The sequence below is a fragment of the Aspergillus ibericus genome (genome assembly GCF_003184845.1).
Source record: "Aspergillus ibericus CBS 121593 unplaced genomic scaffold BO80scaffold_59, whole genome shotgun sequence".
Taxonomy (NCBI): domain Eukaryota; kingdom Fungi; phylum Ascomycota; class Eurotiomycetes; order Eurotiales; family Aspergillaceae; genus Aspergillus; species Aspergillus ibericus.
Window position 1 is genome coordinate 1 of NW_020292157.1, and position 26,127 is coordinate 26,127.

The 26,127-nt window shown below is 48.1% G+C and overlaps 12 protein-coding genes across 12 annotated transcripts; 7 read left to right on the forward strand and 5 right to left on the reverse strand.

Moving 5' to 3' along the window:
- Positions 1 to 273: 273 nt before the first annotated feature.
- On the forward strand, positions 274 to 1,133 carry BO80DRAFT_429147 (cytochrome b5-like heme/steroid binding domain-containing protein). The gene has a single exon (XM_025720400.1). It carries the CDS (start codon positions 293 to 295, stop codon positions 1,061 to 1,063), a length of 771 nt encoding a protein of 256 aa, XP_025570617.1. The 5' UTR covers positions 274 to 292; the 3' UTR covers positions 1,064 to 1,133.
- Positions 1,134 to 2,083, reverse strand: BO80DRAFT_391978 (SDR family NAD(P)-dependent oxidoreductase; the record flags this gene model as incomplete). Its single annotated transcript, XM_025717200.1, has 3 exons — positions 1,134 to 1,483; positions 1,558 to 1,982; positions 2,028 to 2,083. The coding sequence occupies 3 exons, from the start codon at positions 2,081 to 2,083 to the stop codon at positions 1,212 to 1,214; spliced, it is 753 nt and encodes a 250-aa protein (XP_025570618.1). The 3' UTR covers positions 1,134 to 1,211.
- Positions 2,084 to 3,069: 986 nt separating this feature from the next.
- BO80DRAFT_438657 (uncharacterized protein) lies at positions 3,070 to 4,089 on the reverse strand (the record flags this gene model as incomplete). Its single annotated transcript, XM_025721050.1, has 2 exons — positions 3,070 to 3,360; positions 3,502 to 4,089. The coding sequence occupies 2 exons, from the start codon at positions 4,087 to 4,089 to the stop codon at positions 3,070 to 3,072; spliced, it is 879 nt and encodes a 292-aa protein (XP_025570619.1).
- Positions 4,090 to 5,134: 1,045 nt separating this feature from the next.
- BO80DRAFT_438658 (uncharacterized protein) lies at positions 5,135 to 5,648 on the forward strand (the record flags this gene model as incomplete). The annotated part of the gene is made up of 2 exons (XM_025721051.1): positions 5,135 to 5,293; positions 5,346 to 5,648. The coding sequence occupies 2 exons, from the start codon at positions 5,135 to 5,137 to the stop codon at positions 5,646 to 5,648; spliced, it is 462 nt and encodes a 153-aa protein (XP_025570620.1).
- A 3,388-nt stretch (positions 5,649 to 9,036) lies between these two features.
- Positions 9,037 to 9,474, forward strand: BO80DRAFT_366710 (uncharacterized protein; the record flags this gene model as incomplete). The annotated part of the gene is made up of 1 exon (XM_025716256.1): positions 9,037 to 9,474. One exon carries the CDS (start codon positions 9,037 to 9,039, stop codon positions 9,472 to 9,474), a length of 438 nt encoding a protein of 145 aa, XP_025570621.1.
- Positions 9,475 to 11,510: 2,036 nt separating this feature from the next.
- On the reverse strand, positions 11,511 to 12,270 carry BO80DRAFT_229423 (uncharacterized protein). Its single transcript, XM_025714451.1, has one exon. It carries the CDS (start codon positions 11,893 to 11,895, stop codon positions 11,680 to 11,682), a length of 216 nt encoding a protein of 71 aa, XP_025570622.1. The 5' UTR covers positions 11,896 to 12,270; the 3' UTR covers positions 11,511 to 11,679.
- Positions 12,271 to 14,710: 2,440 nt separating this feature from the next.
- On the reverse strand, positions 14,711 to 16,259 carry BO80DRAFT_497068 (uncharacterized protein; the record flags this gene model as incomplete). Its single annotated transcript, XM_025724058.1, has 4 exons — positions 15,959 to 16,259; positions 15,291 to 15,907; positions 15,102 to 15,241; positions 14,711 to 15,051 (listed from the first exon to the last, which is right to left on the reverse strand). The coding sequence occupies exons 1-4, from the start codon at positions 16,187 to 16,189 to the stop codon at positions 14,711 to 14,713; spliced, it is 1,329 nt and encodes a 442-aa protein (XP_025570623.1). The 5' UTR covers positions 16,190 to 16,259.
- Positions 16,260 to 17,040: 781 nt separating this feature from the next.
- On the forward strand, positions 17,041 to 17,601 carry BO80DRAFT_320041 (uncharacterized protein; the record flags this gene model as incomplete). The annotated part of the gene is made up of 1 exon (XM_025715118.1): positions 17,041 to 17,601. A coding segment is annotated over one exon (561 nt), but the record flags the coding sequence as incomplete, so codon positions are not given.
- A 1,575-nt stretch (positions 17,602 to 19,176) lies between these two features.
- Positions 19,177 to 19,723, forward strand: BO80DRAFT_229445 (uncharacterized protein). The gene has a single exon (XM_025714452.1). The coding sequence runs from the start codon at positions 19,211 to 19,213 to the stop codon at positions 19,517 to 19,519; it is 309 nt and encodes a 102-aa protein (XP_025570625.1). The 5' UTR covers positions 19,177 to 19,210; the 3' UTR covers positions 19,520 to 19,723.
- On the forward strand, positions 19,348 to 23,166 carry BO80DRAFT_505503 (DUF3433 domain-containing protein; the record flags this gene model as incomplete). The annotated part of the gene is made up of 3 exons (XM_025724491.1): positions 19,348 to 20,657; positions 20,757 to 22,216; positions 22,297 to 23,166. Exons 1-3 carry the CDS (start codon positions 19,727 to 19,729, stop codon positions 23,164 to 23,166), a joined length of 3,261 nt encoding a protein of 1,086 aa, XP_025570626.1. The 5' UTR covers positions 19,348 to 19,726.
- Positions 23,167 to 23,657: 491 nt separating this feature from the next.
- On the reverse strand, positions 23,658 to 25,043 carry BO80DRAFT_449362 (Clavaminate synthase-like protein; the record flags this gene model as incomplete). Its single annotated transcript, XM_025721740.1, has 4 exons — positions 23,658 to 23,902; positions 23,973 to 24,564; positions 24,623 to 24,748; positions 24,798 to 25,043. 4 exons carry the CDS (start codon positions 25,041 to 25,043, stop codon positions 23,658 to 23,660), a joined length of 1,209 nt encoding a protein of 402 aa, XP_025570627.1.
- A 334-nt stretch (positions 25,044 to 25,377) lies between these two features.
- On the forward strand, positions 25,378 to 25,945 carry BO80DRAFT_484529 (RidA family protein; the record flags this gene model as incomplete). Its single annotated transcript, XM_025723471.1, has 3 exons — positions 25,378 to 25,502; positions 25,582 to 25,655; positions 25,721 to 25,945. Exons 1-3 carry the CDS (start codon positions 25,451 to 25,453, stop codon positions 25,943 to 25,945), a joined length of 351 nt encoding a protein of 116 aa, XP_025570628.1. The 5' UTR covers positions 25,378 to 25,450.
- Positions 25,946 to 26,127: the final 182 nt, after the last annotated feature.

Consider the following 26,127-nt stretch of genomic DNA (forward strand, 5'->3'; position numbering starts at 1 on the left):
GGGTGGGTCGGGGAGGTGGGGGATGAGGAGTTGGCAGGGTTGTGGAAGCGCTTCCTGGAGGCGTATCAGGGGGATCAGGGGTTGTTGGGGGTGCAATTGAGGAAGGTGTTTGGGTTTTTGCCCGTGTCGTTTCGGATTGCTCCTTGTACGACGATTAATGGGTTCCGGCGGAAAAGGAGGGCCGAGCCGTCGGGGCGCGGCGATCGGGCGTGAGCTGGCTCGGTTGGAGAGGGGGGAGGGGGGGGAGGGGGGAACCGATGAGCAGCAGAGGGGTGGGGGCAGAATGGTGATGATGTCCGAGTTGGTGCGACATAATTCGGAGGAGATGGGGTATTGGTTGGCCGCGCAGGGAGGGGTCTATGATGGCACCGGATTCATGCGGAAGCACCCGGGGGGCGATACGGTCATGGCGTTGTGCAGTGGGCAGGATGTCACGGAGAGTTTGAGGGCCGTGGGCCATTTGACGCATCCGTCGACCCGGAAGCAGTTGGAGATGTATCGCATTGGGACGTTGGGGAGTCCGCCATGGGCGTCGTCGCAGGTCAAGGAGGTGTATCTGGCGGCGGTGGATCTAGGACAGAAGGCGGCGGAGATGGAGAATGTGTATCGGCGGAATTACCAGGTGTTGGATGGGAAACTGACTGGGTTGGATGAGCCGGGGGTGCTGACGGCGAAGAAGGCCCGGCATTTGCTGGATGCGAAGAATCGGTTGCAGGATGAACATGTACCGGGGATGGCGGTGTTGCTGGATGTGCTGCTGGAGAGGCTGGGAAAGTTGGGGACGGTGGATGTGCGTGCTGCTCGGGCGGATGTCGCTGGGCTGGTGGCGCCAGAGCGGACACTGGGGACGGCGACGCGGTATGATTCCTATGAAGAGGCGGTGCAGACGGTGGAGACAGACTTGGGTCGGTTGACCGAAGTGAAAGAGGGGTTGGCGAGAGTGCTGGAAACGGTGGAAGAGGAATCTTGTTCGGGCCCCAGTCAGCTGCAATCCATCGCGGACACGCTGAGGACGGTGGCCAGGCAATTAGTGGTGCTGGCGGGGAAGTCAGTGATGATCTGAATTGGTCTCGAGTTATTTCTCTTGTGGCTGGTGTAGCAGGATGAAGCTTAGCTGGATGTATATTCCTGATGGACTTTTTCTCTTAGCTCTAGATAATCTTCTCTAGCCCACTGCAGCGACCCCAAATCGCATGGTATAAAACAAGGTATTACTTCAACCCCCCCGCCAACAACAAACTCTGCCCCGTCATATACCCCGTCTTCACCAACATAGTCACCACATTGGCCGTCTCCTCGGGCGTTCCCAACCGCTGCAACGGGATCCCCGCCATGACTTCCGGGATCGCCGCGGCACCTGGAATCATCCCCGTATCCCCGATCATCGCAGGCGCGACATCATTCACGCTGATGTTGTAGGGGGCGAGTCGGGTCGACAGATTCTTCATCATCCCGGTCAGGCCGCCTTTGGAGGCTGCGTAGTCTATACCACCGTTAGCATAGTTTCTAGTCTTATTCCACCCTGCACAAGACAAACGGGGACGGAAGAGAACGTACGACACCCATTAATCCCACCTCCCTGGGCTGCAATGGAGGACATGAAGACAATCCGTCCCCATCGCTGATCTTTCATATGTTCGACTACCCCCTTGACTAGGATAAACGACGCGCGGAGATTAATCGTGATCATTTCGTCAAAATCCTCGAGGGAGATATCCCAGATATTCGGGATGCGTTTGCCGTAGCCCGCGTTGGAGATGAGAATATCCGGGCGTTGGCCGTGCTGGGCGTCGATTTCTTCGAATAGGGTGTTGATTTGTGGGGCGGAGCTGAGGTCGACTTTGTGGATGGAGATGCGGAGGGTGGGGTGCTGCGTGTGCACATCTGTGCGGAGAGATTCGATAGAGGCCAAGTTGGTCGAGTAGGTCAGGGCCAGGTGGACGCCGTGTTGGGCGAGTTGGTGGGTGCAGGCGGCGCCGATGCTGGTTATTAGTTAGGGGTGTTTGGATTTGGGAGGGGAGACGGACCCTCCCGAGGCACCGGTGATTAGGGCTAGGCGGCCGTGGATGTCGTTGAGGGACATGCTGAGTGGACTTTTGGTGGGATAGAAATGAACCTAAGATGAGGTAGCGAGAGGTAGTCAATTTGAGGAAACACTGGATGAATCCCAAGATGTACCGAGTACTGCAGTGGGGTAGACACGGAGCTCCTCCGATCTCCGGGGCGAAGCCGAGATGAGCTCCTCCCGCTAACCCGGATGCGGCAAAGCCGATTCATCGGATCGCCAGTACGACTCTACGTACACGCCCAAGTACACTCGGTAGTAAGTTAGTCTGATGTATGTCGAAGTCTAAGAGACGATTTATTGAATCGGTAGACTAAGGTTGCTGAGTGCCTTGGGGAACGTTTTTGGAATGTCCGAAATGCGACGAACTTCCAATCATCAACTGCAGGCAGCCAAACAATGCAATATCCCCTCGCAGAACCCTAATCCATCACTGCGATGGATTGCTGCCGGGGATCATGATCTGTCGTGTCTGTACCGAGGGTGTCGAGCTGGACTGATGTTTGACCCACGGTTAGATGACCGGTTATAGCTTCGGTGGCTCTAGAATACTTTGAGGTCCAATGGAGAAGGTATCCTCGAGGTGGAAGCAAAGAGGGGCAGAGAACCAAGAAAGCCTGTCCTAGGCAATGTGACTTCTCACGGGGAAGAACCCTGTCCCTGGTTTCACAGATTGTCTTCACTTCTCGGTTGGTTGAGTCGAGGCATGAGTGATTCCGGGAGTGGAAGACGGAATATATAGAAGATCTCAGTAGTCACGGAATTTCCATCTGAGCCACTGGGGACGGATGAAAGTCTAGGTGTGTCTGTGCGGATGGTTGTTGGGGCAGGGACAGGCGCAGTAACAGGACAGACTGTTGTACCGACAACAACGGTCTCTGTGGTAAGAAATGTTGTTCGGTCACTGGCAGGACAGTTGGATATTCCCGGACAGGCTGTCACTGAGTAGGTGGATGTAGTCAGAATAGTGGGACCTTGTAGACAGAGTAGTGGGGAAAGGAGCGCTAGGGACGGTGTGTGACACCTGGGAATAGGAGGAGCGAGTGAATAACCCGGATGAGGATCCAATCTGGGAGGGACTTGAGGATGCAACTGTTGATCGAGACGACTGGAGTAGCCGCGTTGAGTTTCTCGGGATGGAATAGCTGGATGAAAGGAGTGACGATGGCCGTGGTGGTTGACTCGACAACGACTGGGAGGACACGGCCGATGAGGGATGTGGCAATTGACTGGGAGCAGATGACGAGAAAGAAAGACGTTCCACAGAGGATGATGGCACAGCGCTGGAACTTGGACTTGGAGCGAAAGTAGATCTCGCGGTTGGGATCCAGATGAAAGAGCTTGCGCGATTACTCGACGCGGCAGCTAGGGCAGGCGCAGCGCTTGGTGCAACAGAAAATTGGCGTCGACGAAGGGATAGCCACACTAGATGATACCGTACTTGGCACGGCAGTCGAACTCTCTGCAAGGCTAATAGTCGAGGTATACGTAATGGTCGACTCAATCGTCGAAGTTGCATACCAGGTGTCTGTGAGAATCGAAGCGGCTTCTGTGACCACACAAGGATCGGTGGTGTACCGTTCCAGAACCCAATCGCTGGAATGCGAGAAGATCGTATATTCGCCAGAGAACAGATAGTATTCGTTGGAATGGGAATTGATTTCCACCGCCGTACAGCCGGTGAATTCAAAATAAATCGACGCGGTTGCAGGATCACCAGCCCTTGTGAACCCGGAGCTTCCCCCTGTAAGAGAGGCTGCGCATAGCTCCCGCCAATACGCGTTATTTGCGGACCAAACTGTGCCGTGGCAAGAATTCATAGCCACCGCATAACTGGCTGGCGTACAGCTTGTTACCGTCGTCATCACCGGCACTGTACTGCTATACGTGTTGGTGACAGCCTCGGCCATGGTGGAGGTGACGGTGATCTCGGAGACTGCGGCGCCAGTGGTGGCCAGACTGACCGCATGGCCGGATGGGAGGCCCGCAGCTACGAGGAGCAGTGCTTTCCATGGCGACTTCATCTCGAGGAGGTATGAGATATGTTGAGGTGTCTGGTTGGCTGGTAGGTGAGGATCACATGTTCTAATCATATTGGCTACTATTATTAAGATATTCTTCTTCTTCTTTCCAGTTATAACCTAGATAATAAATATAATTAATTGAATTCTTTAAGCTGTAGCTTATAACAAGTTATAAATTTAGTTTTATATATTTTAATATTAATTTTTATATTATTTTTATTATTTTAAGTATTTTTTTTTAATTATTTTAAATATATAGTATCTTCTAAAGAATCTCTTCATATAGTAATTCTTATTATATATTTAATAATTATAATTATTCTTGAGGTTTACTAATCCTATTATTTCATTAGTTATGCACTAGGTCTCGTATGGTCATTGTCCTTGCGCATATCACATCAGTATTGGAGCAATTATCCTTACAGCATATGAAGGTGTGTCATACGTTTCGTCTAACGCACGCAATTGGATGCGAATTAGGTGATGCCTGTAACTATACAAATGTGTTATGGATGATTATATGCACGTTGCCCTTTTTATGATTATAGTTTCTTGCTATCAATGACAAATACGCATATCGTGCTAGTACCATAGCAGGGTGCTGATAATAAGCAACTTGCTTTACCTCTAGCCCGTTGGACTTAGCTTTCGGATACTTTGATTGATGTCAACAAAAATGTTAGAAGCTACTGGAAGACTAATTGCAAAGCCCAGATCTTTGTGGCTGCGTTGCGTCCCATGGACAGAAACGATCAAGGAATTCGATTCAGAATGCTTCGTTACAGAATACATTGGGTTTGCGGGAGTTGGGGTTAGGAAAGTTGTGTAGATCTCTAATCTGATCCCTGCCACTTTCACGCTTCATTTGAACCAGTCAGAAAGACATGTCTACGCATATACGCGGGTTCTCTTGGGTTAGCTATCGAGACCCAGTAGGACAGACTAAAGATTAGCACTGACTGGAACAAGGGGGAATGGGTATATATAGCAAGAGGCTAACAGGCTTGTCTTTACTCACTTCCATCTATCAAGTCATTGTTTAGCAATGCATTGGTTCACTAAATCTTGGAATATCGCGAGACGGCAAGGTCACAGGCTTCTCCCATGTCTGGGTGCCTACGGTGCTGACAGCGCGAGAGATGAGCTCACTTCAATGGAGGACCTCTCCAGCTCATCTGATATCATCCAATTACCTCCACTGCCTGTAAGTAAGATTTGCGTACTTTTTCGAACATGCACTTATGACAGGCATGTAGATGGAACTCGATACTACTCTTTGGGCAGTCGTTGCAGGCAATCTTGTCCGTAATGCAATTGTCGGTGAATATGACCCAGAGAGTGACACAGTCCTAGTAGACGCGTCTCGTCTGCCGATTCCGTTTACACATACTGTCCATCTTGAAAGTTGCGATTTCAGAGTCATTGGACATATGCCAGTAAGGAGCAACGGATGTGTTATTATCTCCTTTACCCACGTGAACATCAAAGTCTGGAAAGTGGTTGTGCATGTTCCGTATAAAGTTATTCAATCTCGGCTCAGGCTACCTGAACTACCCTAACCCGACCGGCAGGTTTCTTAACCTCCATCCAAAGATTCGCTGTTGGATTCAAATTTCTTTGGTCCATTGCTTGGGTGTATCGTGTATTTAAGCTCCTAAGTCATCTTATTATGTTATACCACCTTAACCCTTGTTTACGATATAGTTTGACTGCCTATCTGTTTGGAACATTTGGTGCGGTGGGTACAGGTAGGGCGGGCTAAAAGGATAAGATCAATGCTGGGTTAGCTATAATATCCGCCCCTGATCACGCATGAGAGTTTGAGTGGGAGCTTTCGGAGTCCGAGTCCTCAGGCTTAGTATATATACTCCTCCATCCTCTTAACACCACACCTATTATAGCATACTTCAAATTAAGATATTCATTCGGTTATACTGTAAGTTATTGAATGATATGCTAGGGCCCGGGAAACCAGAGCACGAATCGGGGGCATCCAGTCCGCTGTCTTCTCAGGCCGACTAAATAGTTCCAAGTAAAGCCCTTATATGTTACTTCAACGCTAGAGGCCCATGCGGAGGGAGCACCGAAAGAAGCAAATTAACATTACCTCCCAACATTTCCCGGATAAAGGGGGAAAGATAAAAAAGGGATTGTTTAATCTAAAGCCTAATTTATCTGCGATTATGACAACCTCCTCAAACTCACTGGAATTAATACCAGTGAGCTCCATGGGGTGCCTTCAAAAGATAGGAGGATAACAAGAGACCCATGCAGCATGGAAGCACAACTAAAACACCAACAAATATTTGCTACTTAAAAAGATACTTTAGTTTTTTCACATCAATTCGCTAGAATCACAGCATAGCCTCATACTTAATCCGTATAATATGGTGAGCTCGCCCGAATATTCATCTCCACACCGACATACTGCTTCCGTGGCTCACCTCAGAAGCGCTAGTTAAGACTGTACAGAGAAGGATTTCGTCCATAGAACAAATCAAAACGATTGATCGTCCTAGTGAAGCATCGAAATGTACCCAACCTAAGTGGATTGGTTAGCGCCAACCTAGTACGGTGTTCAGGGAGATTACCATCCGTCCCGGCATTCCTTCACATTGGCGATTATGAACCAGGTCTCAAACTATTCAGATGTATTCACTTTGAGCAAAATGTCCAGTGCTCCTGAAACGACATCATGCGACTTATCCTAAGACCAGCCGGTTTTAAGATATACCTCTATCATCTATAGCTTCTTCGCTTCCTCCGAGCCTTGCTTTGTCTTCTTCTTATTCTCCTTTTTGACTTGTTCCGTGAGCGGCGCTTTATTCGGTGCAGCTTTTGCTGATATTTGCCACACAAATAAGAACAGCAAAGGACGAGGATAACAAACAAATACCAAGCAACGTAAGCATATAGAATAATATAGACGTAATCATTTGATTGAATTCCAAATAACATATTTAGTTTCGTATGGTTGGGAAGTGGCAACCTTATACAACAGTCAATCCACAGTGATTAGGCTATGTATGTTGTAGCCTTCTGACTACAGACCGTGGCCGCGGCGCAAGGACTCAGTAGACAATCGGACATCAATTCCACTTATGGGTCTTCGCAGCTCTAGCTTTGGGTTTGCCCTAAGCAAAGTGCATGGGTACACTCCTGTCACGGCCCAAGACGAAGCACTCCGGACATCTCTCATGGTAACAAAAGCCACAAAAGATACCCTTAACCCCTACTTCTTTATCACATCGGCAACAGAATAACCTAACACGGAAACGAGGTGGCTTTGGTATCTAGTGTTCCTTGCGTATGTCTCCAGCCTTTCTGAACTGTCCCAAACTGGAAGAGTAATCCTGTATATATTAGTCTGTGGGTCCTCAGTAAGCGTCTACTACTTATTACCTCCTGTTCTTTATCATTGACACACTCCTTCTTTCTTGAAGTGAGAGTCTCCCTCCCTGCACCTGTATTGTTCCTCTTCCTGGTGTCCTGCTTGTTATGAGTGTTTGAAATTGTGGTCATTTGTAGAAAACATACTGGAGTCATCTCAATTGTCTGTCAAAAAACGGCCCGAAGTTGATAAGCTTGCGATTCTATGTAAAAAATATAGGACAAGCAGAAAAGAGACACTACGCATGTCGTTAAGAACTAGAAATATACATCCTAGGCCAGATATAGGGGGTAATCATACATTGACGTAGCTGTATTGTAATCCGCCTTATAATTTACGAAAAAAGATGTATTAAAGAGGAAAGAAGTTTGACCCATATATTTTTCGAGGATGAATTTGTGCATGTAGTGCCGAGGCAGCAAAGGCCTCCATATTGCAGCAGGCTCGTAACATGGCCCCATTCATTACCTTAGCCGAATGTTCCCCTTCACTGTCCAGGAATGTTGCTTTGGCATCGTGCCGTGCTATGCAAGTAATCAATGCATGTTCAGAGCGCATCCTATTCTAACTGTAAATAGTGAATGGTTACTTTTCAAAAAAGGCAGATGGGAATCCCAACTAATCTCAGCATTGCTTCTATAGCGCCCAACTATGAGCAAAGGCTTAAAATATCCAGTACTATAAGATAAATTCCTAGAAAATATCAAAGCTTCTGTAAGTTTTCATGAGCCTGAGCTATGAGCTGCGACGTATCAGAGTTGATTGATGAAGCCTTGCAGATCATTGATTGATCCCAGGTGTATGTGTATAAGGAATTATACGGACTAGAAAATTTCGTGGAAGTTGGGTTTGCGGAAGTTAGGTTTGCAGAAGTTGGATTTCCAGAAGTTGGGTTTGTAGGAGTTGGGTTTATGGGAGTTAGATTTGCATAAGTTAGAAGGCGGACGGTCCAAGGCACGGTGTGTATTATTTTAAGACAGATCACATCAAATGGACCCCACAAAAGAAACTCCCGCAAATGCAACTCCCGTGAACCCAACTCCTGTAAACCCAACTCCCGTAAACCCAACTCCCGTAAACCCAACTCCCGTAAACCCAACTACTGCAAACCTTAATTTCTCAACCTAGAGCACTTGCCTTGTATTTTATGCAATCAAGTGTTTTATAACACTTTCCTTAATCACTGCTGTGCATGGGACACAATACAATTTAGCTTCCAGGTCATCATCTAAGCGGGGGTCTGCTATGCCACCCAGATCACTACATGTGCATGAGGTGTGATTTGCCAGGAAGGATGGGCCATACGCATTTCGAAACCAATCATACCTACACTTATTCTACCATGCCGAGGAGCACTAATATAGTAATTTCGAATAGTATGACCCTAAATGTACATGAAAAGATATAAAGTTCTTTAGATGCCGCATGCCAGATATGCGCATTCTATACTTGTTTTTGGCGACCTGATACTCGCAAGAAATCAAAAGCAAGGTATGCAAGCATAACCTGCTGGATCATGTAGCTAATGAGAATACTCTCAGACTTGTTCCAGCGAAATGACGTTGGAGTTACACATAGAAGTGTTTAAAAATGGAGATGATCCCAACCAACGATCCCACTGGGGCTTCCTTTTGGCGAAGCCGGAAGAAGACTTCGGTGACCTCTACCATGTGCAACTGATCGACGAATCGACACTTTGGTATCAGTTTGCTGTCCGTGAAGCTACTACCATTAAAACTCGGCACGCTATCGGAATGTGCAAAATCGCGCGTCTGAACGCTGAACTACGTTCAAAGGTCGTTGAGATCATCTCAAACGAGCCCGCTCCTAGGGGTGATAAAAGGAGATGCCAGGATTGGACAATTGATGTATTGGCTTCTCTTGAAGTGGAGGAGCTTGTTGAATCTGGAACTACTGAGAGGTGGAACGAGAGAGTGGGTATGAACTTGAAGGATATTGCGAAAGACTGTGGCAATGACTGGATTGAGTTGTGAATTGAGGCAACATGAATATACATGTCAAGTATTGTCATGAGTTTCTAGATATTACATTCATCCAGGGCAAGGTAGGCAAACGCTAGGACGTCCCACAGTGAATCAGACCTCTCCCAATCCAAACCAGGGAGTTTCCTTGAAGCGATACTGTACCCTGCTACACCTCAGTCTGGTGTCGAGCTACATAAAGTAATAGAAAATAGGCCCGAGTATAGAAGGTAGCAAAGGAAAGAAGCTTATAAAATGTACTCCATTTATCATCCCTTATAAGAGAAGGGAAATGCAGAGAAGTGCTACACCGGCCATGCTACATCACATCAGCGTCCGCTACAGCCTTTCACTGACTACTATATGGGAATTCCATAAGACACAACAAGAATCTTTTATATAGAAGCTATGTAAACAGCTTAATAAGTTACTCTGAGATTACGTATGAAATTGTTGGTGATATTCTATGCTAGGCACCTGAATCAATTCGCCCCTGAAGTCAAAAAGTCTGCCTTAGGCTGCGATTTGAAATCTCACGCAAACGATAAAGATAGCGGATATTACCCAGAAGGCGGTGGGGCTTCTGCTTGATTGAAAAGCAGGCTCTACCTGATAGAATAGGTGCGGCCATGGCCAGTGTGGCTGCAGCGTCTTCCTGGTCCACTGAACTAATAAAAGAAGCTACTAAGCCTCATAATATGTTAAGCCAAAATGAACTGCATGGAGATAGCTAATCAGTAATAATGTCTCATATAGGATATGCGAAATATGTTTTATTCATAGATCTATAGAGTTACGTCACTGATCTGCGTGAAAAGACATTTAGGGGCGAGCATTACTGAGAGATGAGTGAGTGGGAACTTTACATCACGTGATAATATCATAGATGCTGAAGATGCTCCGCTGCCGGCTGTCCTGCTTTGGGTATTGACCACGGAAGACTAACCTACATGCCCCTCCTGGTTTATTAACCCCCACCTTAAAATTCTCTGGCTGTCGCTCGCTCATAAGTTTCAAATCATCAGATAATTCTCTTGGTGTAGTTGTCTCCATGCGATGCAATAAAGCGCTGCTCTAAAAGATTGTAAAACGTGACTTCTCAGCATATTATCCATTTGCTTCGGAGGTAAAGCCATAAGAAGTCTCTCTTGATGGAGATTAAGACTGATATTCAACTACAGCAGGTTTTATACTCTCAGAGTACCTTCTCAGATTGTTATGACAACCAGAAAAGACGATTTGGTATGGCTCCTATAAGAGAATAATATACAGTACTGATGTGATACTGGTAGGAATCATAGTGGGAAACGCTCCCTGCAGACGATGATCGATTAAAAAAGCTCACCGAATATGTATTACTTGAATGGATTAAAAAAGCAACCATTGAATAGCTACTCCTTTGTAGAGTTTGCGAAGAAGTAATTTTCTTTAAAGCGGATCACGAAGTATAGAATACTAAGTAGAGTCATGGCATCATGAGACTTCCTGCGGGCATATCTGTGACAATATATAAAGACTATTATTCCATCAATTGAACAAATTCTTTGCTATAGTTGTGTCGTATCCTATTCGAAGCTCCATATAACAAAATATCTTCATCTTCATATATTCTGTTGTACTTAAATGTCCATTTCTTTTTTCCCACTTTCGCAGGTTACTTTTATCAACAGCATTATAGATAGTATCCCCAAATACGGCATGAACTTGCTCCATTTCGATACCTGACTTATATATAGGTAGGAATGGCAGTGCCCCGTTGGACCCGATGTCCAACTAAATAATCACATCGCCTTCACTCTGATCCCTAGGGAATCTAGATCACACACAATCTGTTATTTCTGGATCTACTATACGTTGCGGTGCGTGGCGGATGGCGTTTGTAGTTTATGTAGGAAATACTTTGTCAATGTTCCTCCATCGCGCTGTGGGAAACTTAAAGGAGCTAGGCTGTGTAGCTATCGTGTTAGGTACAGGATCTAGTGGAGTCTCTGGAATGTAATCAGTAAGAGTAGATATTACACGATTAATTGCAACCGTACCAGCATCCGTTTTATTCGATTCCATAGAGTCCTCAGCCAAAAAATTGTTGTATACTATATAGGCAGCCGAGTAAATCTTTTTAAATGGTTTCCCCTCAGATTCAGCGTATAAACGGTTTAGTCGTCTGAAAATTTTCTGCCGTTCAAGGCATGAGACGTGTATTGTCGTCATATACTTCTAGATATTCGCTGTTTTGAAATGGTGAACCACATGTTTGAGGCGCCTATCTTCGAAACTAATAGAGCAGAAAGCCAGCTCGTCCAGGCTTAGCTTACAGATTTCAAGGTCGAAGTTACTGCCAGGGGTACTTTCATTGGCATGGCGTATGAACACATCGCACTTCAATAGTATTGGACTCCAACTTAGAGTTGGCCAGAAGACGGGCTCTGGCATGCTCAAGCCCTTCAACAATTCTTATCTGTTCGTTGAGTAGAGATAATTCGTCCTTCAAAGAGGCTGAGGTTTCTGGGTGAGTGTACACGTCAATATCAAATATCATAGTGATGAGCCAAGTAGGGGAAAACCACGACGAGAGGGATGCGTGTTAAGGTTTAGAAAAGCTGGGTTTGAAAAAGTTGGGTTTGGGGAAGTTGGGTCTGATGTTTCCGGCATTTGGATCTGTAATCCCTCAAATGGTCACAAAGGGAATCCATGGAACAAGCTCCATTGTATTACCGTGCGCCATTTGATACTGGACACTTTAAAGACATGAAGGAAGAGGAGCTACCGCAGGTATTTAGGAACTTTAGCAATTTTGAAAACTTCTTTCCCCCCAAAGTTATCAAGCAGTATATTGGGTGTCGTCGCAGAAAGCTGTCAGCTGATGCCAATGCGGGGTCAGAAGCACGTGACTCAGGTAGTGCCCTACCAGTTTAATGAACCACACCTTGACAGGGGTGCGGGGTGATATCGGGTGAATAGAGAAGCACTCCCATAGATAGGAAAACTTGGAGACCACTATGATCCTCCAGATACAAATGGAGGAGAAATGGCCGGCTGTCTAAAACCAGTAGGTAAGACTCGCCTACAAATCCTGCAGGGACACTACCGCCTGTCATTCTATGTATGCTGCTGCCTGAGGTGCTAAATACCGGCCTCAGGTACTATATTAAAGCCTCAGACAATAAAAAGATTCTTTGGGAAGGCGGTAGATGCTCTATGTGTACTAAAAACAAGCCTTATCTTTTATGGTAGGCGGAGGGTAGGCAGGGGGCGTCGCGGTAGCGTCTCCCGGACTTCTCGGGTCCAAGAGTTCTGGCAAAGTCGTTTGACCTGTCGAGGACTTATGTGAATAGTCCAACTGGTTATTTGAATCTTCCCGAGTAAAGCTAAAAGCCATACAATAGCCAACGAGGATAGGGGTTAAGCTCTGTTTATCTTCTCAGCAGTTAGATAAATATTGGGAAACGCTGCCACTACACCAGCCAGGCTTCCTCCACACTTTAGGGCCAGTGCCGTGCATAGGAAACCGGTGCTGTGTCCAGAACTGGTAGGTAAGCTGACGATGGGACCAATCGTTACGCTCGATAACAAAGAACACCACCCTCCCGGAGCAAGCGCAAGACACTGGATTGATTTGCATGAGACAACCAATCACAGCACACCTGCGTCAACTGCAGTAATATTCCGAATCGAGTAGATCTGGAGATAGATCTTTCAGTTCAGCTGCTGAGACATATCAAACACACTCGCCATGTCTTTAAAACTATCAGGCTTGTCCCAAGATGCACACCCCAGTCTGACATAGACTAGTTTTCTCGCAGCATTTCAGCCATGCATTGGTTCAGTGCCGTCATTAGTGCAAGACCGTTGTTCAAGGGCTTCTGTGTTTCCCGAGGCTACTCCCGTGCTCAAGGTTCAGTGAAGAAGATTTAACTTTATTTCAAACTGTCCCTGACTCATCTAATATCGCTATGATACCCACACCAGCTGTGAGTATCAAGCGTGTATCTTTTTCAACGCGTATGCTGATGACCTTTGGGATGCAGTCAGATAATAGTCTTACCAAGTCACGGCTCGGGAAACCTTCTCTGTCCTCTTTAGCCTCATTAAGCCAGCAGAACTTTCCAGCTCCCCGGCCCCCGTGAGGCGTACGCCGCACATGCAGAGCGGTTCTACCTGGTCCTGGTTATGATATTGGTGACAAGGATACGCTGAACTATGGCCCCCATTACTTCAGTCTGGCTTTTCTTATGATGGTCGCTGGCATTGATCTCTTAAATGCTACATAAGAGACTCATTACCCTGTGGGTTGTGGTATATCCTGTATCCGTTCAGTTTCTTTCTATACCGACTCTTAAATCTTATCGACTGGCTTCCTGTTTGCTAATTCAGAGTAAGATTTTCAAAGAGGTTTCACGTTTTTCAGGTTAACCTGAAGATATTGCATCAAAGGACTGAAGCAGCTATTCCAATAGCACCCATTATATCCTGTAGTGTAGTTTTCCTGCCTCTAAACGTTCTCAAGGATTATTGCTGATGGTAAGGCTCCTGAGATAAGTAAAGTCAGAAACCGTGAGCGGGAAATGGAATTTAAGTAGAAAACCCATGTATGTTAGCGGTGATTAAAGCCAATGATGATAGTAATAGAATCGTTTACTCAACCCTTGTGTGATGTATCCAAAGGCGGGCAGGACATCCATCAGGCAGGCTGTGTTGCGACCATATTTGGAGCATGTGCAATTCTTTTCCTCCTAGGTAGCCTCCAAAATTAGACATAGGCCGGGCTTTGATTACCAATGCCACGATAGAAACGATAGTCGTACATATACAGTTCATCATGATAATACCAAAGAAGATGACACCGGAGAAGGTAGACACAGGGAAGTAAGCAGCCAGTGATTCCAAGGAAAGCCACGCTGATTACGGAAGGCAGAGAAGAAGGCAGCCCAAGAAGAGCAGGCCAGGAGAGCAGGCCAGGAGAGCAAGGCATATGGAGGTTATAGACATGAATCCAAATTTGCATAAGTCAAGAAAATATCCAAGTTGTGATCTGATAAAGTATAGTGTATAAGAATCAGTTCCATTCACCAGCAGGAAATGCCGGAATATTGCTCGTTATTACTCCAAACCAACCACCCGTCTAGGATGTCCGGGAATCGACATGGCCGTGCCGAGAAGCTTCATTTATTCTATGTAACTATTGCAGAGACGCATTCTGGTACAGTGTATCGGGCTTGTTTGTCAAGGACACATGGTTTCTGATTAGTTATAGTGCTAGATCGATACTGGTCTTGATGCAGCCGCGAGCACCACGCGGCAAGGACGAACAGATATTCAAAAGTGGACTGCGGACATCTGCAACTCCCCATACCTTCGGTACTAAGCAGAGGAAGTATCTGCGATTTGCGCCCGCAATATTTTCGGTAAAGTCAAGGTCAGACACGATGCTCGTGGAAGTGTGGCCTGAATCATTCGTTGTAGAGCTTATCCAAACAGATTCATAGGATTCCAACAGCCGACCTCTACGGATATGCCATGTGGTATCATCCTTTGGACTGATATCTTCAAGAAAAGGGAAAACCGAATTCACCGATGGCATGGAGAAGGCTATGAGGTACTAGATATGTTCATAAATAATGGGACAGAGGTAAACTAACCGTCAGGACGAAAATTCACTCGCAAAATTATCAGTTCTAATGGTTCTTCTTTGAGTGGTTGGAAGAGTGTATCCATGAGCATTGCTTGAGTAAGTCCACTAGACTTTTCAAGGTAATTACGGAAGTCTAAGTTTTTTGCCCTAGTTGAAATTTAGCTTCCTGCTGATAATATTGACTTGTGTTGCCTACCGTTCATAGATCTGTTGCTTGACCATGGTCTGTTCGTAGTCTGAAATCTTCTTCAAAGAACATGGTGGACGAAAATTGACCAAGTAAGGCATGACTGAAGAGAAGGTATAAGAATGAGAAAAGTCATATAAGACTGTATCATAGAAATCCCCTGGCAGTCTGAAATGATCATCTCGTACATCACCATGTGTGATTCCGAGTTTGTGTAACACTAGAAGACGGCGGATACGGTCGTGGAATAGACTATGATAGTATTCCAATTCCAAATCACTGAGCCCTAATTGCTTGAGCTGATTCTGAATCTCACTGTTATCTTCTCCGTGGGCCGCTAAAATTCGTCGTGATGCAAGCTTTGGCCTGATGGATTCAAGAACAATGGCCCGAGGATTGATAAAGCCATAAGTGAGCCTTGATATTCCAATATCAGTGATAACACCGTGAAACTCTGGATAATATATCCTTTCTGAGCTTGTGCACGACATCTCGATGCAGTGGTATGCTCGAGCTTCGTTAGTATATGGGTCAAGTTCATCTTGTGCCTCCTTAACATTCTTAGGTATGCGGGGTGGAAAGCGCCGGAGCTGAAATAGTGCGTCCCTTTCAGTATATTCAGAGAACTTAGGAAGTCAGCCATCCCCTGAAAGAAACTTAAATCCTCATATACTTACTACTTTAGCGACATACTTGGGTACATACGTCTCTCGGTCCTGAATGAAAAGCCATAGAACTTGATTCTGATCCTCGCTGGAGCGCAGATTGGTACCCACTGCTCTTCCCAACTTCCATCTTCGTTGCGGAAGAAAAGGTCTGAAATCCCGATTGTTCGTACGTACTGCTTTTATCCGATCCGGCCATGGCCATTGAGAGAAGAATTGCTCGGTCCACGACTTGTCACTCATACCGCCCCGTTGTTGGTTAGGGGAGGCCTTCAAGAGTTCGGAATTAGCCAGCGCAGGAAGCCGAATGTAGGCACGTGATATACTCAGCTTAGTAGAGGGGGCACGGAAGAGACTGCTTTATATGAGTGTCGAAGATTCTGGGGTTGTAGTTGATTACGTTACATAGTCATATGACCAGATGCGGCTTAGTAATGGCTGTTCATGAGAACAGTAACATTTCTCGGCATCAAGGAACACTAATTCGAGAACAACCTATTTTAGCGCAAATTGGACGGCACTAATGCAGGTGAACTTTACTCATTCCAGTGCTGTGCATAGGAAGCCGGTGCCGTGCATAGGAAACCGGTGCTGTGCATGGGAAACCGGTGCTGTGCATAGAAACCGGTGCTGTGCATGGGAAACCGGTGCTGTGCATAGAAACCGGTGCTGTGCATGGGAAATTAGTACTGTGCATAGGAAATTAGTATTGTATCCAAAACTGGTGTTCTGTAGGCAACCGGTGCTGTGTGTCTGGGGCTATACCTTTCTATCTTGATTCGCTCAAAGCTCTAAGATGTGATTCTCCTCAGTGTGCAATGATCCTACTGGTGCCGACCGGTTTGGTGCTAATGCAGGCATACAACTCAAAGCCCTAGGATTGTCTCTTCAATCACGCCTATGGAGGTTTAATGGCAATCATATAAAAGGCTCCCCAGCCTTTTTAGAACATTCACATCTCAATATCCATTTCTCAGTATCTATTTCTCAGTATCCATTTCTCAGTATCCATTTCTCAGTATCCATTTCTCAGTGTCTAATTCTCTACTCCTCACTATTCATTCTTAAGACTCCATCTTGTCTCATTCATCGCAATGCCAGAAACACTCCTATCATACTTGACGCGGCCCAATCCTCGCATCTCATGTATAGCGCGTGGACCAGTCAAGTTCACGTTTAACACCCTATGGTTCCCCGTCGAGAATGTGGAGCCATGGACCGAATTTAATTACCAGAATCTGATGTCGCTCTTCAGTCCTGATTTGAGCCGCCAGGTGGACTTGGCTGATCCTACTCCTCAATGCGAAGCGTCTATGTTCAGTCAACTTCACGATGAAGAGGCATTGGGGCACGTTGTTGCAGCGTCAATCATGATCCCCGTGTCCTGTGCCCTTCCAGAGGATTTGTTCTTGTCATCCGGTGCGATAACATGGGAAACCAACAAATGTAGACCTGATTGGTCAGGGGGAAACAAACTCTATCTGCAAGGACATGGTCCAGCAAAGGATCGTCCCAAGGCCATCATTCTCGGAGACACCAAAAACCAATGGTCACACAGAGATGCTATTACAAAAGTCCGAAATTCTATTCGCAATGGTTACGAATTTGATGGGCCGCGTCAAATTTCTCCATTAAAGCAAATTCAGTATTATTGTGCTATGTACAGATGCCGTTTCGGGTTCTTAATCACTGAAGAGGGATTGCTAGTATTGCAAGCATTCCAGGATATTGATATCCAAAGGTCCCCAAGACCGCGGCGGGGTGTTCGACAACTATCAAACCAGCGAGTTATCTCGTCTTCAATAAACCAGGCGTCTATGGCTGGCACATCGGATGATGGCTCCGTGAACACTGCTGATTTAGGCCCCCCTTCGATTCGCCTCCTGCAGTACGCATTTATACCTTGGGGCGCACATGGGGTCGGAAAGATGACTATCAAACTAGCTCTATACTGCATTGCCCGTATGGCCAACGAAGACAGCCGCCTTAAGCCTGACTATCCGCCTCTTGCATCTATGGCACAAATGGACCGTCATTGACACGCCGGAGAAACGCCCCACTTTGGGAAGCAGGGTCTTGACTAAGTGAAGCCTTACCTACCTGGATACAAGCCTTCTTAAGAGTTCCCGGTTAAGAAGCCTATCTGTTATTCAACATAGCAGGAGGCAGGTGCGGAATAGGGATCTCTTTTTTTTTTTTCCCCTTCTCTTTTGCTATTTTTGATGCTTATATAGTCCACTTCTTCGCAAATTGAATGTTTCTCTAAAGAGTGTAGCACATAACAGCGTACCTTTAAAGCATAATAAAGGACAACAAAGGACAACACCCGCAGTATAAGACAGGGACACGAATGTCCTAGTCATACAAATAAGTATTTAGGACAGAGCCACGGAGGTCCTAGAAGAAGGAAGATGATGTTGAGAATATAAAGAAATACGGGGGAACAAGAGGAAGTTTACATAGACCAAGGATGAAGCGCAGTGAAGTGATTAGAGAGGGTCAATCACAAAATAAAGTTATTAAGCAGGAGGATCAAGACAGAGCAAGTATAGAGGGCGATATTGAAGTACTAGGATAAATATAGTTATTAGGGTAAGTCACACGCGTCAGTCAAAGACCAAAGATGACGAAGACAATTAGTAAAAGGAATGGAACAAGCCATATTGAATATTAAACCCAGAAAGGCAATAGAAAGGCAAGGAAGGACCCAAGGAGATGTAGACACATGATAAGGATAAGATTATGATAAGACGCGATAAGAAGTAAATGAGCGAGGCACAAGGCACCAAGGCAGATGTGCCAACGACCTAGGCAGTGAGACAGCCAAAAGGCCAAAAGGGCGGCACACAACGGACACGGGTTGGCAAGTCAAAAGTGATGGAGCAAAGCGGCAGAATCTACCCGCAAACAGTGAGCCAATCCGACCAATCTGAAGACGCAAATGAGCAGCGAAATAGGATTTTGGGAGCTTTTGCTCACTCTTTGTAGACAAGATAACTTAGTCTATCTGTTTCCAGATTCTTGTCTCAGTATACCTGCCAATTTCATGTCAGTCCGCCGGCTGTGCATGCAGCCAAGAAGGGCAGTGCTACAGGCAGCAGTATTGTATCCAACAGTTGACCTTGTACAGATTCTGTGGATATTAAAATCTACTAGTTATATTAGTAAGTATGAGCGGAGTGAGTATACTCACTCTAACTATTGTATATTCACCCTAAGCTCACCCCAGTCGCGTGACAGTAAAGTAGTGCTTATCCTTGGCTCATGCAAATAGCACCCACCCGGATATTAGCCGTGTTTAAGCCACACGCCGGGAGGTTAGTAGTTGGGTGGATAACCACCAGCGAATCCCTTCTGTTGTATGTTCTGATTCTTTTTTTTTCATGCTTTTTATTTTTGATCACGATTGTACCGTCTGGATATGGTTGTCTTCTAGGTATGACCCTGGTATATTGTGTTCCAGTCTACATGATTGCTGCTGGAATGGCACTGTGCTACGGTATTATTTTCTACCCACCCCTGTCTCGTCTCAATGTCTTTGTGTATATTGACCACCCTCTCCTACTTCTCTGAATTGCCACCAAGCAGCTCCGGCGTATCCGGGCGGAAGAAAACGTTATCAGGACCCTGCCCCCACTAGTGGGTCTGGGCATCAACTTTGTCTTCAGAACTTTTTCTCCTTACCGCCCAATGTTCGATACCTGCAGAGGCTATTCCGTTTGGTCTTGGATCCTATGGCATGACAAACCACTGCCATGACAACCCGTTTCTAGGCCCTACATGCTGTGCGTTTGCCGTGGATGGTCGGCAGCTGACGCGAAGAAGGGCTGGCTCCCACCCTCTCTCCGCAGACCCTACCTGCTTGCCCTGTCGGCTCTCCTGCTCTTGATCGCCCTTGCCGTCGAGATCCTCCGTCAGTTGTCCAATCGCCATAATGGTCTCGTGCAATACCAAAAGGTGGAAGATTTATCGTCATCTGCATGGCAAGCCTGGGGAAATGCCCCCACCATCGTTGCCCTGGTCGCCTTGATTCCTTGGCAAGGCTTCGCCCAAGAAGCTTTTCGTCTGGAACCCTACTTCCAGCTAGCCAATCCCAAGGGAGCGCCTGCCAGTGTGCTATTCCTCGATTACAATTTCGACGCTGGGTTCCTCCGGCCGATTCGCGCCGCGCGAAACCGTCATTGGCTCGTGCTAGGGGTCTCGGTGATGTCTCTGCTTATACAGGACCTAGCCCCGTCGTTACTGTCAGGGCTCGTTGGCCTGGTATCGATTCAGGTGCTGGAAAGGAGACAAGTGGATACATGGCCGCAGCTGGTGGATCTGGACGTCCAGGAAAACTGGTTGGCAATCGAAGCCGCGTACCGGAGCACGTCACAGAATCCTCGTGGCAATCTTCCTCGGGGGCATGGGAACTCAACCTATGCTACTGCTCCTGTCGCAATCCTAGCGGATGATAGCGATGGGCTGTCAAGCTTGGCCTTGGACCAACCGGTGTATTGGTCGGACATGACCTGCAGGAATGCCACCGTGACAGCAGCAGCATCGAGTACCTTGTTCGATGTCACTACCACTGAAGACCCGACCAGAGCACGCGGACTTTCGTGGAATCTCTCCGGCCTCGCATTAGCTGGGACAAAGTCAAAGTCCAGCTGTAACATCAGCATCGCTCTAGACACTCTCATTCCGTTCGAGGACGGCAGCTTTCAGGCACGTTATTGGGAGCCTTTTCACTCCAGGCGGGATTCGTCTTCTTCATCCGCCTAGAATGTTACCGAATGCCCTTCAACTGGGCTACTAGGTGTAATGATAGACCTGACAATAAAGTCTGAAACGTTGCTGAAATCGAGTGTGATCGCGCTTGCATGCCAGCCGGTGTATAGACAGGCCATCGCTAACATCTCACTGGACTCCAAGTCTACCCTCACTACCGTTGACATCCTTCCTTCCACTGTACGCGACCTGACAGACACCGAGTTTAGCATCCACGGATTCCAGAACCTGATGTACTCGGAGCGTGCCGCGGCAGGGCTCCTCATGGACCACAGTCTCACCAATCTCAGCCGGCCCCTGGTGTCTTCCCCCGTGGCTGTGGCTGGCGATACGGAGAGTCTCACTCTGACGCAATACCAGAAACAGATCGCCGATCTTTGGAATAACGAGTTTCTGGACGCGATCAACATGTTTTTCGATCAGCACGCCGACGCCGTCCGGGTGGACGCTAATCACTTCACATACGCCTTGGCCATCGCGGTGATCCATCAGACGGCGGTTATGGTTGAAGTAATCATGGTGTTGGGGTTCGGTCTGCTCCTGGCCCTGGGCTACATCTACCCTCGTCGTCCAAGTTTCCTCCAGGGGGACCCTAGCTCAATTGCTGCACAGTGCGGTCTGGTCGCTCGTCTAATCGGTCCGGAAACCCTTCATACCTTGTCCCACCCCAGCTACCATGTGGCCAAAACGAGGGCGCTGCGAAAGTGGGCCAAGGGTCTATGGTGCAAGTGGACCACAGTCACTGGCGATCGACGCCTTGAATTATGCTCGATGGACGGGTATCCCGCAAAAATGTGTCCCCTTCCAGCGGCATCGAGACGCCATGACCGCATGCCGCACTTCCTAACCCTGCCGTGGTTTATGATAGAATGTGTCGTGCTCTCGGGCTCGGTCACAGCATTGGGATTGGCATCCAGATGGATCAAAATACATACCCTCGAGTCCGTCACCTCGACCCGGTTTCAAATATCGGTGATATGCTTGATTTATGGGCCGACCATGCTTGCTTCCATGGTCTGCTCCCTCTCCAACTCGCTCCACCGGCATTTCAGTGTCACTGAACCCTGGATTTGGCTGCGGCAAGGGCCGATCTCGTCGAAGCGACTATCGGTGCCGAGCCATGCCCCTATGACTGCACTGTGTATGTGGTTGCGAGAAGGGCCCCGACCTTCCATTGCTGTCTTGGGTCTGTCAGTGCTTTGCCTGCTCAATCTGAGCCTACTTGTCGTGAGTGGTGGATTGTTCGAGCCACAGCTCCTCACGTATTTCGCCTCCCCGGCCAACCTCAACACTGTATATCATACTTCCATCTTCCTCGACCAAGCTTTGCGCCCCGATTTCCAGAGCTATGACCGCACAATCTATCCCGGGACGATGAGCCAGTCCGAGTTGCCATGGACCACGAGCAACATGTCATTCCTCCCATTCACGACCGGCGTCCTCGAGGGCTCCATTGGGGTACAATCGACCGCCACCACGCGAGGGTTTGGCACCTACCTTGTGTGTGAGACAGTCCCACCTACCAATGCAATCATCGACGATGACACCAGAACAGTCCATTGGTCCTACACCCTGTCCAGCCATCGCCGTCGCCACTGCCACGTCTCCCAACCCCTCACCGATGCCGACCAACCCCGAATCCAATACGCCTGGCCCGACACCTCCGACTGCCAGAGACTCAGCTTCTTGGTTTCCGCCTCACTCTCCCCCGACAACACCTCCACAGCTCTCTCCTGCAGCCCGCACCTCACCATCGAATCCTCCGAGGTCCAGTCTCCCCAACCGGCCAAATCCTAAAACACACCTCCATTCCCTCCGATTTCCCGGTCACCACCGACTCCTTGTACCAAAACCTCTCCACGGCCCTCGAAACCTTCAACCAGAACCTCGGCACCTTCATCCACAACCTCACCGTCCATCCCCACCCCCTGCCGTACTACCTCTCCTCCTTCCCCAACGACCAAACCACCACCCTCTACCAGACAGCGCGCCAGGGCCACACCAACAGCACCGTCCAAGACCTCACCCACGCCACCCAATCCCTCTACCAAAGAACCTTCGCCAATTACCTCACCCTCCACCGCCCCCAACTCTTCCCCGAAGGCCCTCCCGTGCCCATTCCCGGTACCACCGTGTATACCATGTGGGGGCTCGGTCCCTCTACTACCGCCATTGTGATCATCATCGCGGTGGTTTCGGTGGATATCCTTGGCCTCGTCGCCGTGTTCTGGTGCTACTATAACCGGTACGATGCGCCTCGGATTCCGAAAGCGATTGGGTCGTTGGTGCCGTGGGTGGGGGGAACAGGGCTGACTCTGGAGGGTGACGGGGACCAGCAGTATCATTTTCACCCTGGTGTCGCTGCCGACGGTGAACGGATTTGGGTGCTGGAGGTGGATACGGGGATGGAACTGGGAAGGATTGATTCTACTATCAATAATACTATCTAATACGTAGTTGACAGCAATGCCAGTTGGAATGTACACCACGTGTAATTTTCATATGCGTCTATATAAAGGTAGCATCGCGTCCTACAGCACGTACCAGCCAGAATTCTCAACCCCCTTTTTTTACGAAAAAAAAATGAAAAAGGGATACATACAACAGAAGGGATTCGCTGGTGGTCACCCACCCAACTACTAACCTCCCGGCGTGTGGCTTAAGTACGGCTGAGCGGACGGGAAGCCCTGTTCTCCACACCCTATGGTCGTATGTATTGGATGCTACTGAAAAATGAGTTCTATTGTATTAGGCTGCTGTTCGGTAGTTACGACTAGTTACCTCGAATGCTGACCGGGCACATGCCCATAAAAGAACTATATGGACTAGAAGCCGGCTATCCGTTTTCATCTTCGTAATGCAACTAACCAACAACGAAATCACATCGAATGCACCAACATTCATTCCATTCACAGACCCATCTCCCAGACCAGACCCGCAATTACACTGGCAACACCACCTTGACCCCCATATACTCCCTCTGATGCATGACCTTCCCATCAATCAACACCTGATCCGCCCCGACCCGATTCCGCACTGTATCCGTGGGATCCGTGACCGTCGCGATCTGAATCTCTCGCCACTGTTTATTCGTCGGGACCAACTTGCCCTGCGCCGTGAGGTTCCGAAACTCCTTATACACCCCCTGTTCCTCGACACAGCCTTCCCGTTGAATAAGCGGGGATTCTACCCCCATCAGCACCTCTCCACTCCCACACATCTCAAGCGATAAAAAAAAAGGGGGGTATGTACTCACCATAAGCCGGCTGCATCCTCAACCCCCCCACCGAACTATTAAACAACACCAAACTCAACCTCTCCTCGTGTCTCTGATCCACCGGCGGCCGAAACACCCGATGCCTCGTCGCCTTAAAATGTCCCCCCGAGACAATCTCCAAGGTATCCCCAATATTAATCACCAACGCCCCCGGCTTATACGGCACATAATACCACTGTTCATCGCGGCCCCAGATCTGGAGACAACTGATGGGCACGGAGAACAGCAGCGTCGTGAGACCAAAGTCCGTGTGCCCGTGCATGCGGAGTCCCTTGGACGCTTCTTCGGTTTGTTTTGGCACGGGGCGGAAGAGCGCGTGTCGGAAGTAGCCTTCGCCGGTGGGGCTGCCGTGGGATTGCACGTGGTGCCAGAGGTAGTCGTCGGGGAGTTCGAGGACGCGGGAGAAGAGGGTCAGGAGGCGGCGGTTCACGGATTGGGTGAGGTAGGTGGCGAAGGATTCGATTTCGTCCATGAAGGGGTGCAGACAGGAAGGGACCCGCGTTTGGGGGGATGCCCAGTCGGGCTTGTACCAGTTGAATTGCTCGATGCCGTCGGGGGGGCCGCGGTGGCGCTGTTGCATGGGTTAGATGATGGTAATTAGGGCTGTGTTGGGGGGGGCATGGGGGCACCTTGAATCCATAAGGATGCTTATATCCCGACCAGACGCCCGTGTCGGGGTCGAAAAGAAGTCGCTCTTTGTCTTCCTCGCTGATGTTGTTGTAGAGGTATTGAGCGAGGGCGAATTGGCGGTGCAGCTGAACCATGTTAGTCTGCCGGTGCTTTCAAGGTCAGGGGGAATCTTACCTGTTCCAATGAGACTCCGTAGTTTTCCAGGAAGAGGAAGCCATCATCGCGAATAGCCACCTTGACCTGTTGAATCAGATTGTCCACGACCGCTGGATCCTCGGAATCCAGCAGTGACAGATCAATCGACTTGAGCTGCGCAAAGTTGTGCTTCTCCTTGGTCACGGCCGGGGGAATCCATTCGGGCACGAAAGGCTTTCCGGGGAGGTCAGCGGAGGGAGGGTTGAATGGAGGAGTGGGTGCCATGATGTGATTTAATTGAGTACTTTGGATGGTGGTATCTTGATATCTTGTTCCTCGTGTGTTCGTTATCCAGCGATACTTATATCCAAGATTGCGACTACCCTACATCTATCCTGATACCGTGAACATATGATGGGAGCTCCTCATAGGAGCCCAGAATATGCCTCCATTCACGTAGAATACCATCACCAAATGCTTATCGTCTTTCCTCTCCACAGTCATTCTCCTTATCGAGGGCTTGGCATAGCGGTGTTACCTAGTTATCCGATCGATAACGCAGATCCGATAAGATGGGAGGAGCTCCTCCGCTTGGCACGCCCCCCAGTATTCCTCACACCATGCATTTAAACTTCCATAATCCACACTTCATCCTCTCACAACCAAACTCACTCAATTGACTATCGTTCATCATGTCCCGCCAACTCATCTCCAGCGAAAAGTTCCCTCCCAAACCTCATAACTGTGCGTCTACACCCCCCAAACACACCCTGGGCATTCTTTCTCCCCCGTATATCCAATCCAACCCATCTAATAAATACAGCCCCCGCCGTCAAAATCCCCGGCCTCGTCTTCCTCGCCGGCCAAACCGCCACCGGAGAAATCAAACAAGCCACTGTACCCCTCCCTCCTCCCCCCATCCCCCCCATCAATCCACCAACTAATACCTACACGGGAGATAGAGAACCGTCCTCCAAAACCTAAAAGAAGTCCTCGAACTCTCCGACTCATCCCTCGAACAAGTCGTCAAATACAATGTCTATCTGGCAGATATGAAAGATTTCGCGGCGATGAATGAAGTCTACGTGGAGTTTTTGCCGAAGCCGATGCCTTCCAGGTCGTGTTTGCAGGCGTTGCCGCCGGGGGAGGGGACGGTGATTGAGGTGGAGTGTATTGCGCAGGTTTAATACCCTTGATTTATTAGATTAGATGGAATTTATGGATGAGGATATGTGTTTTGTTATGATGTGGATGGTGGTGGTGGTGTAGGACTGTAGATTGGGTAAGGGTATGGGAATGGCCTGAGTAGTCACAGCCCTAACCAGTCCGACTGAATCCACAGTTACTAGTTACGAGGGTATACTCCCTC

Bases quoted from the DNA above. Each gene is read 5' to 3' on its own strand.
- BO80DRAFT_429147 (XM_025720400.1), top strand. From the start codon at position 293: ATGTCCGAGTTGGTGCGACATAATTCGGAGGAGATGGGGTATTGGTTG.
- BO80DRAFT_229423 (XM_025714451.1), bottom strand. From the start codon at position 11,895: ATGCCAGAGCCCGTCTTCTGGCCAACTCTAAGTTGGAGTCCAATACTA.
- BO80DRAFT_229445 (XM_025714452.1), top strand. From the start codon at position 19,211: ATGCAAATAGCACCCACCCGGATATTAGCCGTGTTTAAGCCACACGCC.